The following is a 15,678-nucleotide window of genomic DNA, read 5'->3' as shown; positions in this document are numbered from 1 at the left end:
ACAATAAATTTGGATTTTTAATAACAATTCATGACATTGACCTAGGCTAAAAGTTTATGTTAAGAAAAGGAGAAAAAAGGGGGGGGGGTGTATTTTGGCATCATATGTGGTTTTATTCAAGTAAATGTTTTTTCTTAAAAATAAAAAAAAGTATGTGTTTGTCTGCGGTTTAATTTCTACTCTTACATGTATCAAAGACTGAAAATATTTAGTTTGTATGTTATGGTGTCATTTTGTCTTTAAATTTTGCGAGTCAGTGTAACAGGTTAGAAATTATGAATTGAAACAGCAATTTATAATTTCAATTTGCTAACGTACAGGAAAAATTAATGGATAATATTTAACATATGAGGGAATCAATATTTATTTCAACTTTATGAATCAAGTTTAAATTATTTTTAAAGCATTTATTGTCTGGTCATTAAACACTTAATGCAAATGTATTATAGGTAGAAACTGTTCTTTACCACCTGTGTAAATTGGACCAAGATCAATCTATATCAGATTCTAACATTTCTGCTCGGTCACATAGACCATTTTCTATAAAATGTATTGTTTCAGTAAATGCATGTAATCTGTAGCAATATAATCTTGATCTTAATATAGAACATTGACACATCCAATATAATCTTGATCTTAATAATTTTTCATGACATGTCCAATATAATCTTGATCTTGATAATTTTTGGTGACATGTCGAAAATAATCTTGAACATAATAATTTTTCAATACATGTCCAATACAATCTTGAACTTCATAATTTTTGGTGACATGTCCAATATAATCTGGATCTTCATAGTCTACTGTGAAACATCAAATGCAAGACGATGAATTCACCATGTAATTTTAACAAATCAAAAGAACTAATTTATGGTGGTCACTTGGAACCGTTTTTGTTCTGTTTATACAAATAACATACATACAGAGATAATTTCTGAGGTTGAATGCAGAACACATACAGATTTGAATCATGGGATAGCAAAACATCTTGCCACTAATCTTTTAGATAGTGTTTAAACAAAAACAATGAACCTTTAAAATGTATACAGATATAAAATGTAACATATAAATAAATGAATTATTCCCAGATAGGAAATTCACTCAAGATCCAGATAAAACCAGTATAATCCAGATGGTTCTAGAATGATCCAGTAATTCCTAAAATGTCTAGCCTTGCCCACTCCATTTTGGTGTCCACATTAAGGTCTATGCTCGAAAAATAAAAATGAGTGAACTTTAACATGTACGAATCACATTTTCTAAAAACAACCAATCATTGTTCTTGTTACTTGCAGCATCCACCGCCTTCTTCTGACCGATCATGTGTTCCATTTAAGTTTATATTTCCACCAACTCGCTGTTGACCTGCTCCACCAGACTCATTTTTAGGTAATTTCTTTGCTACAATAAAAATAAGATGGTCTTTTAAATATTTTTCTTTAATGTTAAACAGAAATTAAAATCAACTTTGTTATCGACATAATAATTGCTCAATAAAAATATGCTTAGTAAAAAATCCTTGAAAGTTCAAAAGGTCAGCTGCTCTCATAAACTGTTGAAAAATTGACCCACCACTATGGTTCTAATCACAAACTAATACATGATTGAAAACTAAGTAAATTGCAATTAACCCTCTTGCTGCCACTTATTTTTCAAGGTTGCATTCAATATGCCAGAAAATACGACTGCTTGACGTTTGTGACATGATATGCACAACAATGACGTCATCGATATATGACTCCATGTCCTAATGACCGTTACATTTGGGAGCCATTGTAGAAATATATTTCACTTTTTAATTTTCGGTCTTTTATTTGAAAGAGGTACAGCAGTGATGAGAATCTTGCATAAATTTAAACATTGATATATGTGTCCCTTTGGCAGTCGGTGTGGGCACATGTCCCTCCAATAGTAATAGGGTTAGGTGGACATTTGATTTAGTGGATTTTGCAAAGTATGCATATATTCATATAATTACATAGATGTATGTTTCATTATAATACTTTATTCTGATTGGCTAACTGCACATCACATGTTATTCCTTAAGCAATTGCATCACTCAATAAAACTTATCATCCATGATAACACATGACCCCACAATAAAGTGCACAGGTGAATCAAATAATTTTTTTTTATAAAATTCATTTTTCATGATCATAGCTAAAAATCAAAGCGCTGTAAGCGCTGAAGGCAGTTAACCAAAAACCAAGGCAACCGTAATTATGAAAACTGTGGCAATGTTGTCTCAACATTAAACAGTCATATATATTACATTCATGTTTATCTAATGATTTATTTATTAAGGCAAATAATTTATATGTTATCAAGGTTTCAAAAGCAATGCATATATCAATGTATATTTTTCATGGTGAGTATGCAGTGGTACAAGTTCCCAATGATTGCAGTTGTTCTACTTGGTAATTAACCTTGGTTTTATTTGACTGCTAGAAGTTCAATTTGACGTAGTATGAACATGTAATAGTATGAATGGACTGGTTTCCCTGGAAAGAAAACTGAGTTTGTGTTCTATAGTACAAAAGTTATGAGACACGAATCAGACAAATGTTCACTACAACAGGGATCAAAGATGAGGTCTGACTGACTTGCCCATAGTAAATGTAAATGATTTGTTATTTTGTCCCATACATATGAATATATATAATTTAGGGGTGGGGATCTCAACGGTTTTCAAGTTCTCAAACAGGTAGGGGTAGGCAGAGGATTTAGGGAAAAAATTTGGTAGCTTATATAGGGAATCACTGAAGCGTGACTGGAGCAGGCCCCTCTTAGGTCAGTCAGTGGGCCCCACTTATGAAAATTTCTGGATCCCCCACTGGGGGTAGGGTGACCCTAGGGACTTCCCCTACATTTCATTTTATTTGTTATTTTGTCCCATACATGAATATATATGGTTTAGGGGTGGGGATCTCATTGGTTTCCAAGTTCTCAAACAGGAAGGGTAGGGTGACCCAAGGGACTCCCCCTATATTTCATTTAATTAGTTATATTGATCCATACATGAATATATATTGTTTTGGTGTGGGGATGTCGACCGTTTCCAAGTTCTCAAACAGGAGGGTTGGGATGACCACAGGGACTTCCCTTATATTTCATTTGATTTGTTATATTGTCCCATACATGAGTATATATGGTTTAGGGGTAAGGATCTTGACCATTTCCAAGTTCTCAAACAGGAGGGTGAACAGTGACCTCAGGGACTCCCCCTATCTTTATCTGATTTGTTATATTGTCCCATACATGAAAATATATGGTTTAGGGATGGGGATCTCGACCATTTTTAAATTCTAAAACAGGAGGGGTGGGGTGACCCCTAGCGACTCTTCCTATATTTCATTTGATTTTTCATATTGTCACAAACATGAATATATATGGTTAAGGGGTGTGGATCTCGACCGTTTCCAAGTTCTAAAACAGGAGGGGGTGGGGTAACTCCAGGGACTCCCCCTATATTTCATTTTTTATTTATTATATTGTCCTATACTTGAATATATGCAGGGGCGGATTCAGACGGGGGAGGGTTGCGGGCTTGCACCCCCCCTTAAATTTGCAAAGCATGGGTTGTTCTCTGCTTAATAAAGAAAATTCCGAAAAATTTTACCTCAATTTTTTTTTAAGCCTCGCTCTGCTCGGCGAAAAATTTAAGTTTGCACCCCTCCTAACCTAAAATCCTGGTTCTGCCCCTCATATGGTTTAGGGGTGGGGACCTCGACCGTTTCCAAGTTATCAAACAGGAGGGGGTAGAGTGGCCCAAAAAATGCCACCTATATATCATATGATTTACTTACATTAAGGTATATATAATATAGTTGCATAATTTGTGAAAATAAAGAATGAAACTTTCAGCTACTTTAATTGACCCTTCAAAATTGAGAAAAAAACAAATAACCCCTCGAAATTGCAGTAATATGTTTACACTTTAAAAGCATCTCACATGCATTATCATCATTTATCATTTATAAAGAAAATTTAGACTGTGACCATGAACATGTATATTGTTAGATATACTGTTCCCAGCTGTCACGTTGTATTGGATTTTTAAATTAAAATTTATCAAAAAGTAATTTTTAGTTTCTGAATAAAATATTTTTCTGCTTTTTCTTTCTTTTACATATATCTTTCGGTTTACAATACTAGTGTTTTTATTCATTTACCATGCATAGATGTATTTTTTCACCTGCTTGGATTTATTTTGTAAATGATCGTCAAACCCGGAATTACCCTTATCCGCTTCCGGAATCGGATCCGATTTTGTAAAATTTTGTCCTCACGGCCGCCATTGTTATGTGTTTACAATGTTGTTTTTGTCAATCAGATACGATTTTACTCGAATTTATACAATATTTGTCGGCGATTTTCTGTATAAAGCTAGCGGTTGAACAAAATGAACATCGCCGTCATGAATAATAATGATAAAAATAAGTTTTTAGCTCGTTTAATTGGAGACTTTGGTGAACATGGTGAAAAGGTTTGCAAAGTAATTTCTTATTTTCTTTCAAATGTAAGGAGACTACGTCGGGCGTAGCTAGAAACCAACTATCCTAGTCGAAATTCCGCTTGCAAAAGTTGAAGGTCTCGGACCACCCCTTATTTGCACACCTGCCTCCAAATTGAAAAGCTACGAAAATTTCTTTTTCTAATTTGAAATTGCCGCCAACAACATGAACAGTTGAATTATATAATAGACTACTGACGTAGTTGTACTACGTATTGATGACAAACAATATTCCTACGACTTTTGTCATTTGGGAAATCTAAACTGCTTGTCTTAAGAGATTTTCTGCGATTAAATATTTCATATAATTGTTCTTTGACATCTTAGCTAAAAGCACAAGTCATAATGAACTACACAAGGATTTTTAATAAGCACTACTTCCTATGTGTAACTTTAAAACTTTTGGATAAATCGACGATCATTTAAGGTTTTTCTGGTCATTTTTTTTGTAATCCAGAATAAAAAGTATTAAAAAAGTGTTAAATTAGTTATATATATAACATAGTAACAAACTAGATAATAACAATGGCAAGTATTTCAGGATTTATTGGGCAGAACACAAATCCAGGGTGCTCGCATAATGCAGCTTAACTGCATAAAAATGTAATTGTAAGTATTGAATGCTTCTTTTTGTAACTTCAAATGGTTGTAAAAGCGTTGACCGTGCGCACATTTTTAGAATGAAGCGCTTCCGCGCTTCATACAAAATGAACTTCGGTCAACGCTTTTACACCCCTATAAAGTTACAAAAAGAAGCATTCAATTCTTAAATAGAAAATTTGTATTTCCTTGTAGTATTAAATTTGTGGTTCCCCTGTTCCCTCAAAATCCGTGAAAATTGGAATACAACAAATAATAATGAATCCACAGTAGATCCACAGTAACCATGGTAACCTGTACGGTAGTTCATCAAATCACGGACAAGATTGACAACACGCTAGCTGACAAGGTCACTTTATGAAAGGAGACACTTGTATGAAAGGAGACACCAAGCCAGTCTGATTATCAGACTTAGTTTTTTACTCCTTAATTCAGTGTTGTAGTTTGAATAGCAACAAATACTTATTTTGATGACTTTGGTTTGACCAAACGGAGCATCAACCTACTAAACGTAAGACGAATGAGACTTGTCTGAGATAAGTACTATATACATGATATATCATGGTTCTTACGAGTTAACATATTTAAACAAACGAATACAATTTTTTAATGAGTTAGACACTTGTTATATATTATTTGTAATATAAATAAAATGATTGAAATGTTTTTGGATTCCAGTTTATACAAGGATTAAATAATTATTCTAATGGGGCCATAAAAAAGAATAGGTTTGTTTGCCCAAACCCTACCTACCCAGAAAAAAGCTGCCTACCCAAATTCTTTTATTGTCCTGATTTGAAGAAGGTTTTTTTTAATCAGATAGGCATGAAGACTAATAAACATCTGATACTTCAATTTCTTTAAAAAAAAAAATTAAAAAAAATGCCAACCTACCTACCCACTGTCTCAACAGGGTTTGGGCAAACCAAAATATTTTTAATTGTGGCCTGACGGCAAGTTTTTTTTATGGTTTTCAAGATATCATACAAATAAATTATAATTAACAGATTAACAGGTTGTTCATCTCGCAAACGCTCATTCATACATTTAAATTGTTCGTACAAACTGCTTTTATTCATTATTTTATTCCCATAAAAAGATTATTTTAGAACAGAACACTTCACAGTGTCTGAGATAACATGTTATTAGATTTACTGTGTATTAGCTATTCATAAATCCTACAGTTCTTTCTTACCTATTGCCAAAAATATATCATTTACATTCATGGCTGTCTTAGCTGATGTTTCCATAAATAATAAACTGTTTTCTTCAGCATACGCTTGTGCTTCCTAAAAAAAAAAATACAAAAATAAACATAAATAACCATTCTTTTACATATATCATGTATATAGATATAAGAAGATGTGGTATGAGTGCCAATGAGACAACTCTCCATCCAAGTCACAATTAATAAAAGTAAAGAATTTTATGTCAAAGTACGGTTTTTCAATACAGAGACTTGTCTCACACCGAACAGCAAGCTACAAGGGCCCATATTGGAATATATAAGAAAATCTTTGCCTCACACAACTCGTACTTGATTGAGTTAAGCCTGCCAATTGATATTTTATTGTGTGTTTTTCTATGTTGTGATGTTATGCTATTGTTTCAGAAAAAAGGGAGAAGGTTTTGTACCATTAAAACGTTTAATCCCGCTGCAAATGTTTGCACCTGTCCTAAGTCAGGAATCTGATGTACAGTAGTTGTCATTTGTTTTTGTAATTTATGTGTTTCTCGTTTTTTTTAATATAGATTAGACCATTGACCAAAGACATATGGAAATGAAAAAGAAAATCACTATAAATATCTTTTTCTAGACATTCTTATTTATTTTGAAACACCTTGACATAAAGTATCTATATAAAGCGGGTAATTTACGGTGTAAAATTTCGAGATTTTCATTGAATAAGGTATACCAAATATTTACAGGGTTTTCATTTTGGCAGATTTAAATCTTAACAATACCATTGCATGTACACTTTAAAATTGGAGAAATTTATTTTGTCAATTTTTTCTATCGGCGAAAATAACCCACTATATGTTACCCATTGTTGTATGACTTTTTTTTTTGTTCTGTGCTGACCTGCCCTCAAATTCTCAATGATCATGATGATTATTGCATTTTGATTAATAAATCTTCTATACAAACTACAAATATATGATAATTATTTCAGTGGAATTAGAAGAGAGTACTCACATCAAATTCTACCATTCTTTTGTTGGCCAGATCTGACTTGTTCCCTGCTAAAGCAATAACAATATTGGGACTAGCTTGTCTCTGTAACTCTTTCACCCATGTCTTGGCCCGTCCAAATGTGTCCTGGAAAGATAAAACATACACAATTATTGTAATCCAGAACAGTAGAGCATCTAAAGATTTGTATAACTAAATGTCTATTACATTATCAACCAGTTATGAAAAATGTTAATTTAAAGGTACCAAGACTGTGTTAATATATATTCTGTATAATCTTCACTGATATAGCATGATGGTCTTAAAGTATACATGCTAAGTACAGACGTTGTTTTTCATCTTAATAACCTCTTAAACAGTGTAACCTGCCTAATTCGACACCTGAGTATTTCAACATCCTGCTTTAACCAACACATTTTCATGGTCCCAAAATGTGCCTATCCTTGCAGAAAAAATCATGAGTATACCTACACCCTGCTTAATCCAACATTTATTTCTGGTCCCCCAGTGTGTGTCAGATTACAAAGGTTGCACTGTAGTATTCTTTTATTTTTCTTTTAGAAAATTACTTTTATACTGTTAATTCTAATTTTGGTGATATACATTTGAGGTGGCTTGGTACTTATACATCCAGTCATTGTGTTATGGTAAATTTTTGTATTCTTGTTATTCATTTTTGTTTATGTGCTTTGTTTATATGTGATCAAGTTTATAACACAATTGTGACTGTTGTACCCCTATTTTTGTCATTTATATCTAATATGTCTGTATTGTTTTGTTCACACATTGTTGTCAATATAATGGAGTTTTATGCAACTGTCATACAAGTGAGCTAGTTAGCTATAAAACTAGGTTTAATCCACCATTTTCTACATTTTATTTACTTTTTCATATACTATAAATTCACACATACTCAATATGTCAATAAACATGATAAAAGATTTAATAATTTGTACAAGACCTTGATCTTATTTTTTAAATAAACATAAAATTCGAACAAATAATGTAGTCATGACCGTGCTTACAATGCTTTCAATATAAATAATATTTCAAAGGGAATATTTTCTCTTACAATTATTTATCAGTCTGAGTCTTGACATTACTGATATAAACTTTTGACATAAATACTTCAAAAATCCTACAAAAATTATGAACTGACAGGCCCAAAGAATTTTTACAATTAACTTTCCAAAATACATAACTCCTGAAAAGTAGCATTGATTTTCTGTTACTATTTTCTATCGACTTCTGCACTCGCCTTCATGAGAACCCTGAGCCTGAATACCCATTCATATCCTTACCATTGTACATGTGTAATATTTAAGGTGGTACCCAACACTTTAACTAAAATTAATTTGGCTCGTTTAATTTTCTTGAAATTTTGACAAAGTACTTACTTTGACCCTTTGACAAAAATATAAAAATTTTGAAAAATTTGAACCAACCGTTTTATCAGAAAAATTACACTGGTTATATAGCAGTTTGACAAACACTTATTTTGATCATTGAGGAGCTTAATATTCCCTTAACAACACAACGTAATTAAAACGTTTAGCTGATTTTACAGAGTTATCTCCCTGTAGTGTTAGGTACCACCTTAATATCCATCAGTCTACACTTATATAAGGTCATGCATACTGAATCTGCCTTTATGACCTTTTTGAAAGAATAGTAAAGAACAGATGTCACACAAAATGCAAATGTCTTTTTATTACTACTTGTTGAACTTGAGAAGTGTTTGGAACCAGTTTAAAGTTACAGTATCGCAGGTTATTTTCCTGGGTGTAAAATTTTGTGATTTTCATTGAATAAGGTATAAGAAATATTTTTGTGTTTAATATTTTGGCAGATTTAAAACTTTTATCAAGAACTTTGCATGTGCACTTTTAAATTGGCAGAATTTATTTTGATGATTTTGTTTTATCTGAGATAATAAGCGAAATTTACACCCTGCGAAAATAACCTTCTATTGTTACGGTATTTAAAGTTAACATCATATACTTGATTAGTGATGTCATAAACAACAATGGCGGCCTGTGCGCCTCTGTAGTACATTGGTGCTAAACTGTGGTATCTTTCTTGTCCAGCTGTGTCCCAGATTTCGAACTTTACTGTTGTGTCATCTAAACAGACTGTCTGTGTTAAAAATGCAGCTGAAAAAAAAACAAAAATAATAAAATATAAAGTTAAAATCCAAGAAGTCACACATGTAGGCTTTATTAGAACTGATAATTATCTGTCATTGTCACAAAATTGAGTTCAACATATGGTGATAGAATATGTAATAAATTTGAAATTCAATTTTATATTACATGTATAAGGCCATAAAAAAGTATGTGTGTTTACTGTATCCCCCACCCTCCCCTACCTACCCTCAAGTTTTATTGGCCATTTTTTATAGTCACAATGTTGCTCCCATCGACTCAATGTAAAAAAACAAAATCCCTACCTACCCTGTTTTTTTCAGCATGTGACAGTAAACACACATGTATTTTTTTGTTTGGCCTAATGACAGAAAATTGAATTTAGTACAGTACAGATATGTTTCCATATATTCATGTAATTAAAGGATGGGTGGATCTTTTAGGGTGTAGCAAACCTTGAAATATAAAATCAATTTCTCGTATTTTGAATATTGTTCTACTAAAAAACTACAGTAGACCAGCTGGAAAGATCCGTAATTTTTATTTTTTTGTCCAAATCATGTAAAATTGTCCTGTAAATAAAATCTGGTCCAGTTTAATAAGAAGAATTTTTTTTCAAACCAAATGTCCATCATTTTGAATCTGTCAATGTAGAAAGGGATAATACAAAAACATGTGTGCTGTTCTGTGTGAGCCAAGGCTCTGTGTTGAAGACCGTACTTTGACCTATAATGGTTTACTTAAAATTACAAATTGGGACTTGATTAGAGAGTTGTCTCATTTCCACTCATACCACATGTACAACATATATATCTATTTTTACCTGTTTATACATGTAATAAGAAATGTATGATTTTTAATTTTAGTTTCTTGTGTATAATTTGGACTTAAGAATGATGTCCATTATCAGTTTACTAGTATAGATATTTGTTTAGGGGCCAGCTGAAGGACGCCTCTGGGTACGGGAGTTTCTTGCTGCATTGAAGACCTATTGGTGACCTTCCGTTGTTGTCTGCTTTATGGTCGGGTTCTTATCTCTTTGACATATTCCCAATGTTTCAATTTTATTAGATACTATATAAATTCTACGTCACATTCTTATTTCTGGGGTTTAATTTAGACAGAAAGCTATAATATATAAAGCCTTACCTCAAATTTTGAATGGTACTACATGGATAAAACCAGAGGACTCCGAACATCTTGCAAAAATTCAAAAGATTAGGAGCGAACATCCTTAAAATTACAAATTGCTGACTATGCGGTATGGGCTTTACTCATTGTTGAAGGCCGTTCGGTGACCTATAGTTGTTAATGTCTGTGTCTTTTTGGTCTTTTGTGGATAGTTGTCTCATTGGCAATCATACCACATCTTCTTTTTTATATACTTGAATAGAGAGTTGTCTCATTTGCACTCATCCAACATCTTCTTATATCTATTTTGATCTGTTTATAATAAGAACTATAAACATTTAATTAAATTTTACCTTGCATTCTTATAAAATTTCTGGGGTTTAATTTAAACAGAAAGCTATAACAAACAAACACTCACCTCCAATTGTACTCTCCTGGTATTCATGAAATTGTCCTTTTACAAATCGTAGAACCAAGCTAGACTTGCCTACAGCAGATTCTCCTAGAAGTACTAGTTTAAACTGACATATTTTGCCTTGTGCTTGCCCATTTGGTCTTTGGGCACCAGGACGGTTTGCCATCCTATGGCTGTTCCCTCAGTATGTCTTGTAATCGTTGTATGTAACGCCTATCTAACTAAAATGATAAAACGACTGTTAATTATATATAAAGTCCATCAAATATTCAGCATTTACATTAACTTATTGTTGTTGGAACAAACTTTTATTGATGAATATTTCCAATTCTAATGCAACAACGTTTGTAATGTTCATTTTGATTGGATAATGTCACTTTTCTTTACATGGCATCAATTGACAATTGATGCTATGGGACGTATGCGCAAGCGCAGACGGCATATGCCAGATTTTAATTTATACATGTTTTAACATTGTTTTCTGTCAGTTTCATTAGAATGGAGATAACAATATTGTATTCTAAGCTTTGACGGCATCAATTGGGGAGCGTCACCAGTAAACTTAATTTGCGACCATCAAATCCCCAATTGATGCCGTCGGAGCTTAAAATACAATACAGTTATCTCTTAAGTAGTTTGCTTATATCATATATATGTTTTGGGGAATATGTAACATCACAATCCCAAGTTACATAGTAATTGAGTGGTTTCCATTTATTGCTAATTTTCGCATTTGTTTTTCGTATAGTGCGCAATTTGCTCTTGTGTTCATGATGTTGTACTGTTTCACCTCTGGCCAAGGTCAGGGATTTGTATTGTTTACTATTATGACATGTTTGAACTTTTTATTCGTGCAGCTTGCTATGCAGTGCCAGTATGATATTTTCTTTTTCATGTTGAAAGGCATACCATTATGATAATGAGACCTATAGTTGCTCACATTTACATGTATGACTTTTGGTCTTTAGTAGAGTATTGCCTTTAAACATGTTAAAATGGCAATCCTACCACATTTCTTTATTTCAAACACGGTCAAAACTACTTGTTGCCTAATAATTTACACAAATCAGCAAGCACTTCAAAGGAAGAGAAGGAATAACAATGACGTGTGGACTTAAAAAAATGGTTTGGCTGATTATGGATGATATTGATTGCCATGCAAAGCGATCATCACCTATTGTGAATGATGAGAATAACAGCCTGCGTAGATCATCATGTTCATGTGAATCCCAACTTTATAATGATATAGTCACTATTGCATATTAAATTTTGAAAATTTAAGGGGAATGCGGAGAAAGGCATGAAACATTGACAACATCAGTAGAACATTGTAAATAATTAGAGTTTAGGGAGCTACCATTTGATTTTTATGGGGGGGCTAGGATGAAAAATTTTGTCCTGCATTTTTTTTTTAGCTGTAATCTCTGTCCTGCCTTTTTATTTTTCACTCTGTTCGGTCCTGCCTTTTTTTTTCAGTTTATCCTGACTTTTTTTTACCTAAATTGTCATCCTGACTTTTTTTTTTGCAAGTGTCTCATCCTGCCTTTTTTTTTACTCAAAACTCCTGTCCTGCCTATTTTTTTCAAATTTCATCCTAGCCCCCCCTCCCCCCCCCATAAAAATCAAATGGTAGCTCCCTTACTCATGCCCATCATGTCTTTCATGTGTGACAGGATTGCATCTCTTAACAAATGTGGTAGATACTTAGTCAGCAGTTACTTAATGCACTGCCTTGTAACACAAAGGTACGTTTGAGACAAAGATAATTTTGTATGTAGAATCATGCTCTCCCGTAGTCCTAGATTAATTTGGCTGTTTTGCAAGACAAGCTGGGGCCATGGGACGTCAGAGCTCCTCCCATATCAAAAAGTGGATATTTGCCCACCCAAAATAGATGTGCTGCTTCGTCACTTCTGGTGCCGACTGGCGGCCTTGGAATTATAAATATCGGGCATTAATCTGTTCATTTTTCATTTATCTCTTCATTTACGTAAGTTTCACCTACATTTTTTTGTACCTGCCAACCTTTATTTTCCCTTATTTAAACAGTTTTCACAGAGACCCATCGATTTCTGCATTTTGACTTTCATTTTCAAAGATTATCATGTGACCACGAGAAAACAAGTGATGATTTATGCAAATGACCATATTCTAACACCTCGTTCATTTACAATGCAAGTAATCTTAATGTCCGAGAGCTTCCAATTGTTAACCTGGTTGGCACTAAATGCTTAATACCAGTCTCCTGTAAAGGAGGTGAAAATCGTGGTTGGTTACTATATATATGTTAAATATCGATCTCCTATAAAGGTTTTAAGTAAATATATGAAAATCTAGAATAATACTGAGTCCGAGAAAAAAAAGATCCGTGTTTCCGGTAACCCGACCGACCCTGTTTTTTTAGCCCCGACCCTAACTTTTTTATTGGATCTTCCAAAAAAAAAAAAAAAAAATTTATCAACCGACCCTGTTTTTGACACAGGCTTCTGATAGATGACATAATATTTTTTCTCTCTTGCTTCCTCTTGCATAGAAAGCCAGTAAAACATTTTATTTATGTCAAAAGGTATTCCAAATAGGTTAAAATCCAAGAAATTTGCACAGCAGGTGCTTCAAAAACATTGCAAATGGCACACTTCCGGTTTTTGAAACTAATTACAGATCCGGACTTGGAAAAAACATGATAATTTTCCGGATTTCATTTACGATGTCAAAAAAAAAAAAAAAAAAAAAAAAAAAAGAATTCCGACCTACCGACCCTATTTTTCAAAATGATGTTACCGGAAACACATATCTTTTTTTTTTAGGCCTGATGTATAAGTTTATGGTATCAATATCAGTTTATAATGTAATGACATACATAGAATTGTCTTATGACTTGTTGTTACATGCATCTTTATTTCATTTATATGTTGTTTTAATATTATAATTTATGTATTTGGATCAAGCCTCTATTGTGCTCTTTCCAATAAAATATTGAATTGAATTGAATAAAGGAGATGATAAAAGTATTATTATTTGCATATTTGAGTCTCGAGGTCGCAAAATCCCACGTAACTTGAATGAAGTCCATTTGAAAATAAAAGAAAAATGTCTGAATCAATGGGTCACTGTGAAATCTGTCTTAATATGAGAAAATATAGATTGGCAGGTAGGTAAAACTTACATAAACGAAGAGATAAATGAACAAGAGCTGTCAAAATGACAGTTAACCGGATTCTTTAACATTTATTTGGCATTTATCAATATTACAAGGACCAAAACTCCTAATAGGAAATTTTAAAAGGTTTGGTTGAACGGTTCATGAGTAAATGCACGGACACGACATTTTTTAAACTTTCAAGAACCGTAACTCCTGAACGGTAAAAGTCAAAATCATCATCATTGAACTTGACCTCCGTTATGTTGTCAGTAACAACATATTAAAATTTAAAAAAAAGGTTTGATTGCACAGACAGACCATTTTTTAAACTTTCAAGAACCCAAATCAATAACCAACATTTTTGACACAAAAATCCGGTTAAAAATGAACAGATTGATGCCCGATTTATATAATTCCAAGGCAGCCAGTTGGCACCAGAAGCGACGGAGCAGCGCGTCTATTTTGGGTGGGCAAATATCCACTTTTTGATATGGGACGAGCTCTGATGTCCCACAGCCCCAGCTTGTCTGGCAAATCAGCCATTGGACGTCAGAGTAATTTGGGACTAGCTCTTCAGTTACTGTACTCATGGCATCAGACAATATTCCAGCAAAAGATGTGGAGCAGAACTATTGTGACGCTATGATTGATAATCACCAACTATTTTTATTTTAAAATTATATTTCTTTAAAATTGGACAGATCACTGCAAAGATATTTTTTGTCATTAGACTAAAACAGTTGTGATACAACAAAAAAATCAAAATTGCTTGTTGATGGTGCCAGCAAGAAGTGTTAAACGCATTCAATGGCAAGTCTATGTATAATTTATCGTTTCACGCGATCTCGGTTGTTTGTTTGATATATTTTGGAGGCTAAAACACATGATCAAAAAATGTAAACACGGAAGACGGGTTATTTTTGGCATTGACATTTATCGATTTAGCTTATAAAAATGTCATGATTTGTGGGCTTCGTGGACTAATTTTGGACCATCTTTGACATTGTCTTACCAAAAATAAAATAAATCAGCTATAAGGGCTTTGACTGTCAATGTACAGATGGCGAAAATGTCTAATTAATTCACGTAATGCCCCCTTTCTACGTAGATACACCCTCCTTTGAGATGTAGCCAAATCACTGCTTACCGGAAAATGGTCCGAATAAACTGAAATCGTTTTCAAATTAATAAAATACAAAGTAAAATTGTTGGAGTCGATTTTTATTTTGGATTTCTAGACTTTAATCGTTTATTTAATATAAGAGTTTTGTTTATAACCATTGTGAAATCACTGTAATCGAAGTTACATTTTGCGTAGTGATATCATCATATGACGGACACCATGATTTATCAATTTTAGACCCCGCATTTATGACATCATACAGGAAATCGTGTTTTCTTCTGCTATTTGTTTCCATTAAACGAGGTTTACCGAGTGTTTTAAATTTAGAACATTTGTGTCAAAGATGCCATCGTTGGCGGATCCAGGGGGGATCAGACGATCAATGGGAGCATATAGTTGGAACCCCCCTTCCACTT

At 33.2% G+C, this 15,678-nt stretch overlaps 1 protein-coding gene across 1 annotated transcript; it reads right to left on the bottom strand.

The window, feature by feature from the left end:
- Positions 1-864: 864 nt before the first annotated feature.
- On the bottom strand, positions 865-15,291 carry LOC143058242 (ras-related protein Rab-5B-like). The gene is made up of 6 exons (XM_076231715.1): positions 15,152-15,291; positions 11,001-11,218; positions 9,309-9,460; positions 7,311-7,433; positions 6,309-6,402; positions 865-1,401 (listed from the first exon to the last, which is right to left on the bottom strand). The coding sequence occupies exons 2-6, from the start codon at positions 11,161-11,163 to the stop codon at positions 1,286-1,288; spliced, it is 648 nt and encodes a 215-aa protein (XP_076087830.1). The 5' UTR covers positions 11,164-11,218; positions 15,152-15,291; the 3' UTR covers positions 865-1,285.
- Positions 15,292-15,678: the final 387 nt, after the last annotated feature.

The sequence above is a fragment of the Mytilus galloprovincialis genome, chromosome 14, assembly GCF_965363235.1.
Source record: "Mytilus galloprovincialis chromosome 14, xbMytGall1.hap1.1, whole genome shotgun sequence".
Taxonomy (NCBI): Eukaryota; Metazoa; Mollusca; class Bivalvia; order Mytilida; family Mytilidae; genus Mytilus; species Mytilus galloprovincialis.
The sequence above is the reverse complement of the archived record's forward strand: the minus strand, read 5'-3'. Positions and strand labels throughout refer to the sequence as shown.

Excerpts from the sequence above, each read along its gene's own strand:
- LOC143058242 (XM_076231715.1), bottom strand. The coding sequence starts at position 11,163 with ATGGCAAACCGTCCTGGTGCCCAAAGACCAAATGGGCAAGCACAAGGC. Across the intron at positions 7,434-9,308 it reads TTTATGACATCACTAATCAA|GACACATTTGGACGGGCCAA; the intron begins GTATATGATGTT and ends TTATCTTTCCAG. Across the intron at positions 6,403-7,310 it reads AAAGAATGGTAGAATTTGAT|GAAGCACAAGCGTATGCTGA; the intron begins GTGAGTACTCTC and ends TTTTTTTTTTAG.